This window comes from Octopus sinensis, linkage group LG4 (assembly GCF_006345805.1).
Source record: "Octopus sinensis linkage group LG4, ASM634580v1, whole genome shotgun sequence".
Classification (NCBI taxonomy): domain Eukaryota; kingdom Metazoa; phylum Mollusca; class Cephalopoda; order Octopoda; family Octopodidae; genus Octopus; species Octopus sinensis.
The window spans coordinates 83588983-83605681 of NC_043000.1; the positions used below are offsets into that span (position 1 = coordinate 83588983).

Consider the following 16699-nt stretch of genomic DNA (forward strand, 5'->3'; position numbering starts at 1 on the left):
TATTATATATGAGGTTAAAAATGAGAAATATTTTCTAAGCAATATCCGAGTCTCTATTTGCTGTTCGGCAATGTTTATTCAGACGCATTTTGTGATGTCGGGCACAAAAATACCTTAAGCTAAGCCTGAAAGCAATGAAGTCATAAAAGAATCATCCATAACTTGCAGTAAGCAACATTTATTAAAATAAAAGTATTCAGAACACAGAATAACATGTAACAAAAACAATTTGCAAACATATTTACATTCCCATTATTGTAATATGCATGCGCGGAATGTTTGTTCGACTAGGTGCTGCTGGCTTAATTACGCACAACTCAAGTTAGAGAAGTGGTGCATATTATACACAAGGTTTAGGTTTTTCAGAGGTACAACCCCCTAAAAATCCCCTGCGTATTATACTCAAGGACGGACTATACTCGAGGATTTATGGTATTCAAACCAATTCTCCCTTTTCTCCACCAGAGAAAAATTAACACTGTTATCAGCTGCTTTTTATTTTCAACAATATCTATTAATTATTCATATGCTTTCTTTTCAGAACACAGATCTTGCTCTTCCTCTCTGGATCCATCAATATGTGGCTTGTGTATTAGTTGAAGCTTATCACAATTATATAACATCCAAACACTTAGGTTCAGTCTTTATGGAAGGTGTTAAGCAGGTAGAGTTCCCTATATTGGTTCTTTGAAAGTCTCCTCAATTTTTCATGAAAGCAGGTTTTTTTGCTTTGTAAAAAAATATAAATATTTCTTTCAAAATAATATAGTTATAATGTATAGCAACTACTTATTTGAAATAATTACCATAATTTTATCATGTGTACCACAGGTGGCGTTAGTAGTGCGTCAGCAGCAAACCAATGAACAACAGTTCAGCAGCTGGGCTTGGGAACTTGTGTTTAAGCTTCATCTCCACAATGATACCTTGCCACGCCCTTCATCATTTGAGCCTTCGACTAATTTAGTGGACATGGATAATATTCCAGAACTGAGAAAAGATACATTTTTAGCTTCTGTCCAACAAGGATTAAAAGTTGATAACCCAATTGCAATGTACGTTGCCATGACCATGACAAAATATGGACACGAGTAAGTATTGGCTTTATAAGTTTCTTATATATTTAGAAGCAACTTGACATGTATTTGATATTATCGAACCTGAATTTGAAGTTATAAGAACTAGTTAAAGTGTGTTGGTAGTTTGAACTCTTCTCCCTTCTGTCATACAAGAAATGTTGTTCGTTTCCAGTCTTCTGTGATAAACATGTGGCCCTGGAGAAATATTACCTTACTTGAAAACAGGTGAGGGCTGGTGAGAGGAAAAGCTGTAGAAAATCTGTCTCAATAAGTTCTCTCTGACCCATGCAAGCAAGGAAAAATGGGTATTATTCAATGATGTTGATCATGATCATCAGAGATTAAATGATGCTGGTGAAATAGAGGTTCATAAGAAGGAACTATCTGATAAAAAGCTAACATATTTGGGTCAAAAAGTGGAAGTTGATGAAATGAATTTTGGGTTGTAATTAGGACTCATTTCACAAATCTTATTTCTTTTCAAATCATTAATTTATTTATTAGAAAGCATATAGGTATAAACTCTTCTGGGAAGGTAATAGTGATGGAATAGTTGGTGTGGGCATACTTCTTGCAGAGAAATGGGTGGATAAGATCATAGAGGTAGTGAGGTTGTATGATAGAGTACTTAAACTCAGGCTGGTCTTGCAGAATGGTATAGCTACAATTATCTCTGCCTACACCCCACAAGCGGGCCTACAAAATGAACAGAAGGATCACTTTTGTGATATTCTGTTGTAGCCCCCCCCCCTCCCATGCTGGTGGCACGTAAAAAGCACTATCTGAACGTGATTGATGCCAGGTCTGCCCGACTGGCTCCTGTGCCAGTGGCAGGTAGAAAGCATCCATTACACTCTAGGAGTGGTTGGCGTTAGGAAGGGCATCCAGCTGTAGAAACATCACCAGATCAGATTGGAGCCTGGTGCAGCCACTGGCTCTCCAGACCTCAGTCAAACCATCCAACCCATGCTAGCATGGAAACCAGATGTTAAATGATAATGATGATGATGATGATGATGACGAATCATTCATCATTGGAAAGATTCTTTTTCTACGTTCTTATTGAAAAATAGTATTTTACAAACTAAATCTGAAATACCCATTAGAAATTATTTTTTTATGTATATTGTTGATTATGAAAAATATTTTTATTGTTAAATCATTTTCTTTTCTTGCTTTCAGTGTTGCTGAGTTCATTACTCATGGAATCCCCTTACTCTCCAAACTGAACAGCTTATACTATACCAAAGCTGTTATACATATCATTGGACATTGCGTGCCCATGTTTTATAATCAGGGACAATATTTGATAGAAAATCAAGAGTGAGTTCATTGTACTTCATTTGTTTTTACATATTTACTACACTGAGAGAGTTAACTCTCCCTCTCAAATCATACCACAACTGTGTTATAACAATAAACACATTGAATACTATAATGTAGTCCTAGATGTATGTAAAGTCTGCACTGTCATGGTTAGAAAGCTTTTGATCATAGTTTACTGATCTGTGGTTAAACAACAACAGTTTCAACTGTTTTCCTCAAAAGTGCTACCAACTAAACCAGACCAAACCAAACCAAACCAAACCAAACCACACCACACCACACCAAACCAAACCAAACCAACCAAACCAAACCACACCACACCAAACCAAACCAAACCTGTTGTGTAGTGCTGAAGAGGACTGAGTTATATTGCTCTTTTATCCTTTTACGTGTTTTAATCATTTGACTGGCCATGCTGGAGCACTGCCTTTTGTTGAGCAAATCGACTCCAGGGCTTATTCTTCATAAGACTAGTACTTATTCTATCGGTCTCTTTTGCTGAACCACTAAGTTACGGGGACATAAACACACCAGTATCGGTTGTCAAGCAATGTTGGGGGGACAAACATAGACACAGAAACATATACGCACACCCATACATATATATATATACATATATACGACTGGCTACTTTCAGTTTCCGTCTACCAAATTCACTCACAAGGCTTTGGTCGGCCCAAGGCTATAGTAGAAGGCACTCGCCCAAGGTGCCACACAGTGGGACTGAACCCACAACCATGTGGTTGGTAAGCAAGCCACTTAACTCACAGCCTCTCCTGTGCTTCTCAATATTGATAGCATTCTTTAAAAAATTCTAAAATTTCTGTGGATTGAAAATTCTCAAATTTCTGCTTCCATCTATCCAAAAATCACTTTTATTTACTTCCATAGTTATCTTAAGGAGACAATTTTCCTATTAATAGCATCTTTAACCCTTCAGTATTTAAACTGGCCATATCCACCCCAAAATATTCTACATATTCTATGTTCAAACTGGCCAGATCTGGTTTCTCATGTCTACCCTACAGAGTTATTTTAAAATAGACAATTACATCATCAAATTCTCGTAGATATGAGATAATGCACAATCAGTTAAAAACAATGTGAATAAATAAGCATTTACAGACTAATTTGAATACTAAGAAGCTCTTACTGTAGGAGTCATAAATATTTAGATACTGGTCTTTGGTGTGAATTTTTTCATAATGTTTTCAAAATCTCAGTACATAAAAAATTATGTAATTTTTCTGCTTTTGTCTGCCAGTGCCCTGAATTGGTAAGTAACAATGCTTCTTTTAAGGTAAAAATAAATGCATTGATGAGTGACAAAATATTTCTCTCTGGTTGCCTTTATTTTGGCTTAGACTACTGTGGTTCTTCATATTCAGTGGGAATTCATATAGGAAACCTTTTTTTCCTCTTTCATTCATGTGGATTGAATATAATTGTCAGTTTCTTATTGAGATTGCTTGTAATGTAATTATATAATATGAAGTAAATAAATGGACAATGAGTGCTAGATAAAGAAGTGCAGTGAGTTATATGTGAAGAAGAAACATTGAAAATGCAGGGGAGAAAGTGATCAAGGTAAAGGGTGAAAGATGCTGGGAGTTCTGTTATTTTATTTACTCTATACTTATAAGATTATTCTAATTAAAGTTGTCATTATTATTACATATGATAAACATTTTGATATTTTAAAAAAAAACTTTATATATTCTTAACTGTAAAATTTAAGGTAAATCTTGTATGAATTTATTTGCAGAACTATCAAACTTTGGTTTGTTAATTTTCGTTTTTCATATTTACAAATAATAATTGGTGGAATAAATAAAATATTGATCACTTTTTGTCTGATTTAAGCAATACCATAAAATAATGGCATTTCATCATTAAAGACACTCTTCAGCGTGTCAGTCACTTTGAAGAGAACTTCTAAATTCCATTTTGAATTGATTTTATTAGTAACAAGGTGTAAGTGTCTGCCCCTTAACCCTCCCTAACATTGCTTGGGTTCAGAAATCATTTCCTCTTCAAATCTTTTAATGATTGGAGCAAGATTTGTTTAATATCTGAGCATATATATTTTAGATGAAATGCAATACTGAAGTATTAATGATGCTTTCTGTATTCAGTTTGCCTTGAATTTCATAAGTTTGCCTTGTATTGCAGAAGATAATATATATAAATATACATTGCATGTTATGCTCAGAAGCAATACATTTTACCAGAATTTTTTGACTCATGATCCAGTAGAACAAACCATTCCAAATCCTATTTAGAATACCTGTGTAAATGAAGTAAGGACAGGCTAGCTTGTAATGACTTAGAGTTGTAAAATGTATAATAATACTGTATCTTTATATTTTGAAATGTTTTAATTGAAGAACGTATTATGTAATAGGCAAATTCTTTTTCTCTCTTGCATAATCATCTGAAACATGTGTATTAAATGCATTTAAAATATTAATATTTGGTTTTATTGGTTATTCCACAATACTCTGTGGAGTATAGGCCAGTTTCCTGGTTTCTTTGGTGTATATTTTTCTCCTTGGACGGGACACTAGTCCGTTGCAGGTTTACCACTTTTACCAGCTGAATGGACTGGAGTAGCGTGAAATGAAATGTTTTGCTCAAGAACACAATGCATCACCTGGTCCAGAAATCAGAACCACAATCTCACGATCATGAGCTCAACATCCTAACCACTAAGCCATGTGCCTCCACTGGTTTCCTTGATTCAACTTTATTATATGTATATATACATACATGACTTAAATTGTGTGCTGCATCTTTTCATTAGTTGAAAATTTAGGATTTCAAGGTTTAACAAGATGTTTTACTAAAGGTTTACTGAAACCTCTTACACCTTACTTTCTTTTATTTGCAGGTTCTTAAAAACACTCCACAATGTCTTACTTGCTGACGAAACTCCTATGCGAGTTGCAAAAAACCTTATTTCTTCTGATTTCCCTGGTGCCATGACCAAATTATTTAATTCCATGATTCTGGTAAAGTGACTAGAGATTATTATATTACTTAACAAATTCAGTATTTTTTTTTAATATCTGAATGTAGTTTTGTTATTTTACTTCCTCATTTGCCTCTATTTATTTATTAGACTCAAATACAAGCAACAAATTGTCCTGCGGATGCTGTGACTGTCATTGCATTATGGGCTCATTTGATGTTGAAAATTCCAAAATGGAGTTTGGACAGGTAATTTTTTTACATTTTCAAATTTACAGGTAATTAATTAGACCTTTGTGGATACATATCCAGATAGCTGTGTAATTACTGGTTAAATGCTCTAAATATTTGTGTGTGTGTGTGTGTGTGTTGGACTCTCCTGTTGTAATTAACAGGTGAGGGTTCTGCAATTTCTTTCTGAAAAACCTGTACAAATGGTTTGCTTATAGTAATCAAATCACTTACTTCCTCCATCAAACCAATTTTGCCTGTAGTGGTGCACAGTGTGCCACACACGTTTGATGTTGAAGTGATTGCAGAGCAACATGAGATGAAGTGTTTTGTTCAAGAACACAACATACCACCCACCTAGGAATCAAATCCACAATCTTATGAGTGTGTGTGCAGCACCCTAACTACCAAGCCACATGCCTTCACCACACACACACACACATACACTTTGACTTTTACATGCCACTAGCACGAGTATCATAACTACAATTTCCATTTGATTTTTACTTTGATGTTGATGTTGACATACTTAACTCAAGCACAGCGGTGTGGTTAGAAATGGAATTGTATAGAAACAATTGTAATGAATATAACATTTGTGTTAAATTCATTCTTCATCTTCTTCCCCATTTTATATAGTTGCTGTAAAATACTAGATTATTTTGTGGATTATCTTACATTAAACAGTTATTAATGAAATCCAGGATTATTATTTATTAGTTATGAATAATATTTTAAATCACTCAATATTAGGGTAGGTAAAGGCAGCAAGCTGGCAGAATCATTAGCATCCTAAGCAAAATGCTTAGTGGCATTTTGTCCGTCTTTATGTTTTGAGTTCAAATTCTGTCTAGGTTGACTTTGCCCTTTATCCTTTTGAGGTTGATAAAAAGAGTACCAGTTGAGCACTTCTCCAAAATTGCTGGCTATGTGCCAATTTTGAAATCATTATTAGGGAAAGTAATTTGTTAAAATTTTGTTATGTAGAAATATCACAGTAATATTAAATTATTGTATGCCTGTGTGTATGGTTGTTTGGAGAGACACCACAGTGTTGCTTGCTTAACTTTTGGAGTAAAGTGTGAATAAAATTCAATTTTATATGTCATATATTTCAAACAAATGATAAAAAAATATGCTACAATGTCTTTCTGTTCTTTTGATAGAAACTGCTGTTATGTGCTGGACAACCTTGTGCGAAGTGCATTCCGTTATGTAGAAGCACTGAAGAAGATTGAGACTCTTCTATCAGAACAGTATCAAGTAAATAACTTCTTGTCACTAGTTTATGTGAAACTAAGAAAATATTTCATGATGTATGGGAAATGCTAATAGTTATTTGAATTAGTGCAATAATAACACTGTGAAACACGATTTTTGTCCTTGGGTATCAACTGTCATTTCCTATTTTCTTACCCCTAGAAAGTGTGAAAAATGGCTAATATTTTCTTCAAGATTTGCTTTTGTTATGTTTATTCAAACCTCAAAGAATCCCTCTCAACACATGGCTTTGATGCACCCCTATTACTCCTGCTTGTGATCAGGGATGCACATATCATCAGCCACTAAGGGACATGCTTTGTGAGTGGATTTGATAGACGGAAATACACACACACATATGGGCATGGCGTGGGGTGTTAGTATTTTCCTGTAACATTGTGTCATAGCTGTAAACGAGTCTGAGTATCATACAAGTGGTGTACTTTATTTACAGTCTTCTGTGAAAATGTTTGGCCAAAGTGAACTGTTACTCTACTTGAAAACAGGTGAGGGTTGGTGACAGGAAAGGCATCCAGCTATAGAAAATCTGTTTCAGTGAATTCTGTCAGACTCAATTAAGCATGGAAATGTGGACATTGAAAGAAATGATGATGATTAAAACTGACAAAGAAGTGTTGTGTGTTGGTGGTTGATGGTAGGCAATTAACTAAGATATATGTCAAAAGATTTGATAAAAAGAATGGATTCAACTGAAAATATGTGGTACTGCAGTCCTAAATAATTCATGCTTGTATATGAAAACTGTTATAAAACTGATATTGAGATATTTTGATTTACACAATATAATGATAGCAGTTTCAGCCGAGCAAATTAAAAAGATTTTGTATTAATTGATGGAGGTTCACTGTAATCATGGCTGAAATATTCTTTGGCTTAGTTCACTTTTCTAAAAATAAGTACCATGCCTAAGTTTGGTTTCCTATTTTAACCCTTTAGTGTTTAAGGCAACCATATCTGACCCAAATATTCTACCTGTTTTATGTTTAAACTGGCCAGATCTGACCTCTCATACCTATCCTACAATATCATTCTAAAAATATATAATCACATCATCAAAATGTCAAAGCTACAAGATAATGCATGATTAATTCAAAATGATGTGAATAGATAAGCATTACATTTGATAGAGTAATCTGAATGCTAAAAGTTTAAGCTGTGGGAACACTGAATAATTGAATAAATGTTTAATTTTTAAATTCATATGCTGAATCCATATGTTATGGACCAGGAAAAGTCTCCAAGAGCTTTTTCTACTGCAATCCTTCCTAGAGACACTAAAACCTGCAGTAGTTCATCCTGAGTTCAGAGGCACCTCATCTCTTTTGTTACCATGTTTCTGTTTGAAAAATACTTCCTTTGTTTCGATTGATTTTGAAAATAATGAAGAATTTAGTAAATTAAATTAGTCATTATTAAACTGGTGTTTGAAACATAAATTTATGGAAGATTTAACTTTAAATCACTTTAACCCTTTAACATTCAAACTGGCCTTATCTGGCCCAAATATTCTGTCTGTTTTTCGTTCAAACTGGCCAGGTCCAGCCTCTCACACCTATCCTACATTGTCATTCTAAAGGTAAACTCATTGAAATCTTGAAACTATGAGATGATTCATGAGTAATTAAAAAAAATATGAATAAATAAACATGGCATTTGACAGATTAATCTGAATGTTAAAGGGTAAAAACAGGAAGTTTGTAGCATATAATCAAGGGTGGGTTGGGGCAGTTTGGTATTGAAAGGGTTAAGTGATAAGGAAGAAGCTGAAAGTAATGTCAGTACCAAGAGCATAGTGACATTTAACTAAATTGTTTGTATTTGAAATTGCTATGTGTTTATTTTCAGTGTATGTTAGCAGAATACAGAAGTCAGGGTGTTGTAGAATCTTTTGTGAATTGGATTGCTGCTGGTCAGAATCTGCCATCATTCATGGAAAAACAATCATTACCTGATGCTCCATGGCTAGCTTACCTTATTCTCAGCATTGAAGGAAAGTATGAAGAATGTACACTGTTATGGCCTACTATACAACAAGAGCTTTTATCAAATACCAAAATATCTGTGGAACAAGCCTGGAAGGTTAGTTTACTGTTTTGTATTATTATTTTAACCTGAAATGCAATCACAGAAATGGTTGTCTTCTAAATTATATACCTATAGGTTATTAAACATTTACAGATTTAGACTAACATGTTATTTGAAATATATGTTTGAACATTTCTTGCTTTTTTTGACTTATTTCAGAAATCTGCTGTCAAACTCAAGTTAAAGACAATCTCTGCTTTCCACCGTCTCAATATTTACCGTTGGGCTCAGCAAGCAGTAGACACTCCTAATGATCATCCTATATTGCCTCTTATATGGCAACGCTTTTTTGTGCTCTACTTGGGAAGATCTATTACACCTGGAAGGTATATCATTTAATTTATAGTTATCAATGATTACAAATTTATTTATTTTATACTTTCCTTTCATGAGATATAATTGCATATAACTTCTTCAAATGTGTGCATGATTTATTTTTCACAATTTGTTAGTCTTTAGAAACTGTCCTTAGACAAAGGAAACTTGGTCAGTCTCATAGTCAGTCCTATAGTCTTTACGAATTGTCTTAGGATAGAGAAAACTTGGTCAGCAAATCAAACAACTGATCCATTTTACTAGGCATAATGAGAATATTTGACAATCCAGGAATGTACAGCTATAGAGGTTTTATTGAAATTAATTCATATAACTCACATGTTTGATGGCTGTTTGTTATTTTTCATTTTAGCTTCCTCTCAAGTGAGGGATGGTTGTTCATTACTTGAATTTTTTTGTCTTCCCACTTTTTGTTCCATTGGTAGAAGCTAATCTTTCAAGAGAAGTTCAATGACCATTTACACATGTTATGGTTCATTAAATACCAACCATTTAAACTTTTTCCCCTATCTAATCAGATATTTGATTATCAATAGTGACATGAGTTTTTAGATGTGTAGCCATCTCTCCATGCATAAGATGAAATATTTCAAACAGACTTCTTGTATACAATCAGATCCAGGAACTTTTCAGCTGAGCATGTCTTTTCCTTTCTTCTATTACGTGTAGGTGTAATTTATTTTCTAACATGTAGTGATTGCTTTATTTTTGTAGTGCACAACTTTTCTCCTAGCTTGCAATAACATTTATATAAATTATTTCTGTTTTATTTTACAGTGTCTCAAAAAAAAAAAGCTTCTAGTTTCAAAAGAACCCATTTTCTTTGAGGTTATATTTCTGCTCTTAGTTTTCTTTATAGAAATTACATAGCAGGCTCCACTTCTCATAAAATTACAATGTAATCTTATTAATGCCTCCTGTAATATTTATGTCATCTTGTTCCCTTCCACTATAGTTCATTTCATTTGTTCTTCCCCTCTTCTTGTTTGCCATTAATGTCTCCTCTAATGTCAAATTTCTACATATGTCACCTGAAATGTAATACATTGGGAAATGTTTCATCATCATTGTCATAATTTTCTTTTTGATTTCATTGTTGTTTGTATGTTGTATATTGTATGATCCCTATGAGTTTACACTTTTTGAAAGCTCCTTTATTCTTCTGATCATTCTTTTTACCTTTTTCTTGTCTTTCCAATGTTGCTGTTATATGAAGTTACCACTTTTGTCAATATTTACAAATTTTTTCTTGTTTTGTCAGTATACAGAGTTTTATTTTCACATTATAAATTGTATTGTGAACTAGTATTTAGCAACTATAATTGTTTTCTTGTTCTGTTGTTTAATTATATTCCTGCTTTAACTTATCTTAGATTAATAACTAACCAGCTGTTCTCTTAAAAATCTATATCATGCATTCTGACAGATAAAGTAAATATAATCTATAATCTTCATTAATATTATTTCTGAATTATTCTTAAGTCAGAGATGTCATCTGGTTTTCTCTTCCACTATGGTTAATTCCATTTGTTCTTCCCTTCTTGTTTGCCATCAACTTCTCTAAAGTCAAACTCCTACATATTTTATCACAGATTTTTGTTACAGCTGATTATTTGGAATTTCATTTTTCTATAGATCTGCAACAATATTTGTATTGTATTTCACAGCTTACCAGAACGAGCAAGCAATGGAAACCGGTTCTTTGAAAGCCTCAGTTACCGAAACCTGCTGAAAAAAATGAAAAAGAAACTTGTGGATGTAGTTCAGCACCATATTGCTGTGTTACAGAGTGCCAAAGGTTCTGAAGGAGAAAACACAGGTGAGGGATGTCAGCTTAACAGCACCTCTCCATTATTTCTGGAACTCAGCAGTTCTTTCATTTTAATGTTCCATTTTTTGCATATTCTGCTTTTGACTTTACAATCCTGAAGCCACCTTGACCTTTCTTAAACCAACTATCCTTTCAAAAGAAACAATATTCCACATGAACTTTTATCAAGAACTTGGCAGTAGCTAACCTGGAACTTTCAAATAGTCCAACCTTGTTACAATATCTGTTCCTTAATCTCCCCTAACACTCAATCAACCCCATTTAGTGCATCTAGTGTAAGCTCTGCAATAGAAAAAAATAGGGTGCTGTTTAAATGATCATTTCCATGAACATCAACAATACTATATTATATATACATGTATATGGTGTGTGTATACCTGGTTGTGTACATATATACTTTATGTCAGAGCACAAGCAATCTGAGATGAACAAGTCAAGTATGGTGTTGTTTAAATTGACTATACTCCATCTTCTATTATTTGTAGGTAGCTACCTTTGACAAAAGTCATTATTTATAATCTTATGCCTCTGGTAGAAGTCAGGATTAATTTTTTTAATATTTTATGTATGCTCGTGTCAAATTGGGTGGAATGATAGAAATGATAATATACTCAACAAAATGTATTTACTTTCATTTATTTTCTGAGTAAAAATCTCATTTGAGTTAACTTTGCTTTTCATTGTTCTTAAGATGAATTCTTTGGATGTTGTTATGCATATATAGGTCAGCTCTGGTTGTATAGTTCTATGGTATGTAGTAGTTAGCCAAACAACCAGGTTCAACCCTTTCATCTATTATTCCATTGGCTCAACCTTGTTAACAATCTTAGAGTACACTTTGATATGCAGTGATGAATCAAATGAGATTCAGTGTGCCAGTATAGATATGTTATATTCTCTCCACTTTTAAATCTGTTTCTGTATGCCTCTTGTTGTTTAGCCCCAGGTCTACTATGATCAAACAGACCCATGATTAAAGGCATTTCAGTCATAATTATGCTATTTTTTCAGGATATCTATGATCACATTATTGAAATATGGTAGACTGGGATTTGGCTGCTGTTTCTAGTATGTTTAATGGCCACACAAAGATACTCTTGCTTGCCTGTATGTTTGTAGATATTGTGGTTGCTACCATGCAGGCAGGTATGATGGATTGGGTCAGAGCATGATAGTGTTCTTCTGCACATTTGTGTTGCACTGCATTCTTAGCACATTATTTCAACTAATGTTGTACTTAATGTTTTTTCTAGTCCTCTCTGTATCTGGTTCTATTTTAATGTCTGTCAGGGCTAAGTGGAAGACTTGTAAACTTAAGGATTCTATTGTAGAGATGTTTTGGAGTGGTTGGAAGTGCTTTTCATGGGAGGGACTGTTTATGTTGAAGTTGGCTGTGGCAACAAACTGTACTTATTGTATGTCCAGGTGGTCTTTGATATTCTTGTTTCATTTTGTAGCTAGTCTGAAAACATGAATTCTTTTTGATTAAGAGAAGATTGTGTTATATAGACTCAGGGTTATCTCATAATGAGCCAGAAATGCTTGTAAAAGTCCAAGAGAGGAATCCACTGAACTGATCATGGTGAATTTACACCTTTACCATAAGTGAGAAATTTTTTCCACAGTAAATTGCAGTGAAATTAGCTTTAGAAGTTAAAATATGTCACAGACATACTGGAACTAATCTAAAAACAATTATATTCTTTTTTTTTTTTACCTTTAAAAAGTACCTATGCCAGTGACAAAATCTAATAATATTTTCTTGTGTACATTTTTAGAATCTCCACCCATGTCTGAATCTTCCAGTTGCCTTTCTTTAGAATCTTTGAAAGGAGAATGTGAGGAAACCGTAAAGAAGTCGTTAAATACTCAATTACATACAACATTACAAAAGTGAGTTGCTTTTTTTTTTTTATGTTGGATATTGTTCTGAATGTTTGGAAGCTCTTGATACACTGAGAGACAAACCAATATTCTATGTATATATAATAATAATAATAATAATACTAATAATAATAATGAAATTATTGTATACAGTGCCCAGGTGCACCACAACTTGTCAGAAAGTGCGTATAAAGGGTATGCAGTAATGTACAAATGTCTGGAAAGCGGACAATGTATGAGTCAGATACATGCTTGTGTGTATGAAGGGGAGAAAATCAGGTGTAGTGTTGGCGAATCTGTGTATGTTTATGTTTGTAAATGTTAAAATCAAATGTGTATGTGTATGTAAGTGTAAGTAAGAAGAGAATAAAACTTATTTCAAGAAGTGTCAAATAATTGAAAATATTTTCTCCTACACCTTTCAGCTTATTTGAGAGTTTTCAATTTTGGCTGGATGAACCTCGACTTCATGAAGCTACCTTATATCTCCCTGCACTTCCAACACAATATGATTCTGAGCGCTTGCAGAAGATATTTTTCTGTGATAAGGTGGGTTTATTTATTTCTCTGATATCATACAAATATTTTCTTATTTTTAATTAAGATTAATTAATAATAATGTATTTGTTTATAGGCAATAATTTGCATGCGAGCATACTTGCATGTATACACACACACACACACACTTTATATATGAATATATATATATATATTATATATATTATATATATATATATATATATATATTATGCTACTGACATTTTCTGTTTGTTCAGTCAATATTGCTTTAAACTGTTTCACATTTAATTGAATGTAAAATGAATATTATTAATTAATCTTACTATAAAATATATATGGATTGAATTGCTGATATGAATCAGTTGTCTTTTAGGTTTCTTTATTTGACTTACTGGTTATTAGTTATTGTAATAAAACTAAATGTTAATCAGCTCATTAAGGCTAAATAAGTCAGATTGGGGTGTATATCTTACAGATGGTAGAGAAATCATGTTGAGTTATGGGTGTATATCTCACAGCTGGTGTTGTCTTATGATCCATAGACAAGATGTTGAATATAGTTTTGTAAAAAATTAAAGAAATTTATACTTAGTTAAATTGTTGTTATTGGCTTATTTGGATTACTCTTGAAGATCTATTTTTTTCTTGGTGACAAAATTGGAAAATATCATTTTTTGATGTTTTCCTAATTTTATTTGTAGCATAAATGAACTGAAATGTTTTAAACTGTGATTAAAGCAAAACTTGTCATTCTTTTATCAAATATCTAATATATAATAATAATTGTATTTGAAAAATATCTATATTTTCTCAAACTCCATCAAGTTAGAAAATCAGGTATTTGGTGCAATTTATAAATGTTACAAAGATTTTGAAATCCAAGCCTCTTGCCATTCATATGTCATACCTATTTACAGTCGTCAATCAGATTTGCTTTACCCATACCATTTAGAAACATCAGTATCATATGATGCACTATCATAGCTACAATATTTTGTACACTGTCTAAACTACGTAGCCCAATATTCTGTTTCAGTTACTTAATGTTTCCCTGCTGGTTTAAACTATATCAGCCATCTTTATTCATATACTTCAAGTAATGATTACTCATAGAATTCAACCAAACCAGTTTTATATAAACTAAAACTATTGAAATACTATACTTGATCTCTAATTGTGGAGGGAACAAATGGAAGGGGTAGACTCCAGAAGATGTGAGATGAAGAGGTGAGGAAGGATCTTCAAACATTGGGTGTCACAGAGAGGATGACAAGGGACCATGGTTCCTGGCAGTTTACTGTGTTTGAGAAGATACATCCAACTAAGTAAAATTGTCCTTGCAGACATGCATGTTCCTTGCATCCCAATTCAGCTGAGCATTCCTGTTGTGTCCCACTTTATAGACAACATATTTTGTTGTCTCTGTGGGACAACAGTGTACCTCACTGACTAACATTACTGACTGTATCAGTCCACAGCAGATCCTAATTTTATTCCTTTATTGCCCACCAGGGGCTAAACACAGGGGGGACAAACAAGGACAGACAAAGGGATTAAGTCGATTACATTGACCCCAGTGCTTAACTGGTACTTAATTTATCAACCTCGAAAGGATGAAAAGCAAAGTCGACCTTGGTGGAATTTGAACTCAGAACGTAACAGCAGATGAAATACCTATTTCTTTACTACCCACAAGGGCTAAACACAGAGGGGACAAACAAGGACAGACAAATGGATTAAATCGATTATATTGACCCCAGTGCGTAACTGGTACTTAAAGTCGACCTTGGCGGAATTTGAACTCAGAACGTAATGCCAGATGAAATACCGCTAAGCATTTCGCCTGGCGTGCTAACGTTTCTGTCAGCTCACCGCCTTAAACAACAGATCCTAATCTTGTGTGCTTGTGGCTGCTGGTGCTATGTAAAAAGCACTTGTGCCAGTGCCACTTAAAAGCATCGATGCCAGGCTGGGTAAAAGCACCCAGTACACTCTGTAAAGTGGTTGGCATTAGGAAGGGCATCCAGCCTTAGGAACCATGCCAAAACAGACAGGGAGCCTGGGCAGCTCTTCAGCTGGTCAGTTATTGTCAAACCACCAAACCTATGCCAGTATGGAAAACAAATGTTAAATGATGATGATGATGAAGATGGTGGTGGTAGTAGTGATGATGGCAGCATGGAGGTAGCAGCTTATAAGATACTTTATTTTAACAAAAAATGTCTCAAAATGTCACCCTGAGCCCTATATGTGTAGTGGGACCCATATTACATGCATTAATGCACTAAACATTTTTTATTTGAATATGCGCTGCTGAAATGAGGGGTGCATCTAATGTGCCTGAGCATCTTTTATGCCTTTAGATACAGTAAATATCATAGAGCTTTACATTAACATGTCTTGTTTCTAGTTATGTAATTATCTGATATGTAAAACTTCATGAATAGTTGTACTTGAAATATTTCATTGATAGCTTAAGATGTTTTAACTTGGAAACTTTTTTGTTTTGCAGAGTCCTTGGATGGAGTTAATTGATATGAATATGCTTACATATGAATCTGTAACGTTGGCACTTGTGTGGACTGAAGAAATTACTGTGAGTTACCATCATCAATATAAGCAGAAAAGTAAAACTGATTCTAACTTCAGAGTCAGTACTGGTTAGTATATTTATATTTTCTTAGGTGAAGCACCTCATTTAGATTTTTATTTCCTAAATTTTCAGTTAATAATTACAAGAAGTAAAGAAAATTTTTGTTATTGGTTGCCAGTAAGATGTAGAAGGATAGGTTCTGTCACATGGACTTATATATTTCATGAGGTTGATGTCTTCACTGAGACCCAAATGACATTGAATTCTGGGATTGCAGAGAAGTATTCAGCTTTTATATAGTAAAATCATATTCACTGCAGGTATTTTGGAATATTTATATCTAAGTGTTTCTGTTTAGGAATAGCTATATGAAATTTTCTGAAAGTATCACCTGTGATAGACAGATGATGTCTTATATCTGCTGATAACAAATTCTTTGACCTCTGTCTGTCATTAACAACCATGGATAAGGATCCTAGTTGTCTGCCTTAATGGAATAGTGTTGTCTGTGGCTGAACAGTCCAACGCATGAATGGCAGTTGCTTCCACACAAGCTGCACTTGT

The 16699-nt window shown here is 33.7% G+C and overlaps 1 protein-coding gene across 1 annotated transcript in view; it reads left to right on the forward strand.

The window, feature by feature from the left end:
• Window positions 1-16699, forward strand: part of LOC115210270 (ectopic P granules protein 5 homolog) — a 117210-nt gene that overhangs the window by 63672 nt on the left and 36839 nt on the right. Inside the window, exons 16-27 of the mRNA XM_029778761.2 lie at window positions 542-664; window positions 832-1091; window positions 2262-2402; window positions 5296-5416; window positions 5527-5624; window positions 6773-6869; window positions 8733-8966; window positions 9132-9298; window positions 10976-11127; window positions 12918-13032; window positions 13449-13572; window positions 16055-16202. Coding sequence (XP_029634621.1) covers window positions 542-664; window positions 832-1091; window positions 2262-2402; window positions 5296-5416; window positions 5527-5624; window positions 6773-6869; window positions 8733-8966; window positions 9132-9298; window positions 10976-11127; window positions 12918-13032; window positions 13449-13572; window positions 16055-16202 — 1780 coding nt within the window. The remainder of the gene's footprint in view (window positions 1-541; window positions 665-831; window positions 1092-2261; window positions 2403-5295; window positions 5417-5526; window positions 5625-6772; window positions 6870-8732; window positions 8967-9131; window positions 9299-10975; window positions 11128-12917; window positions 13033-13448; window positions 13573-16054; window positions 16203-16699) is intronic.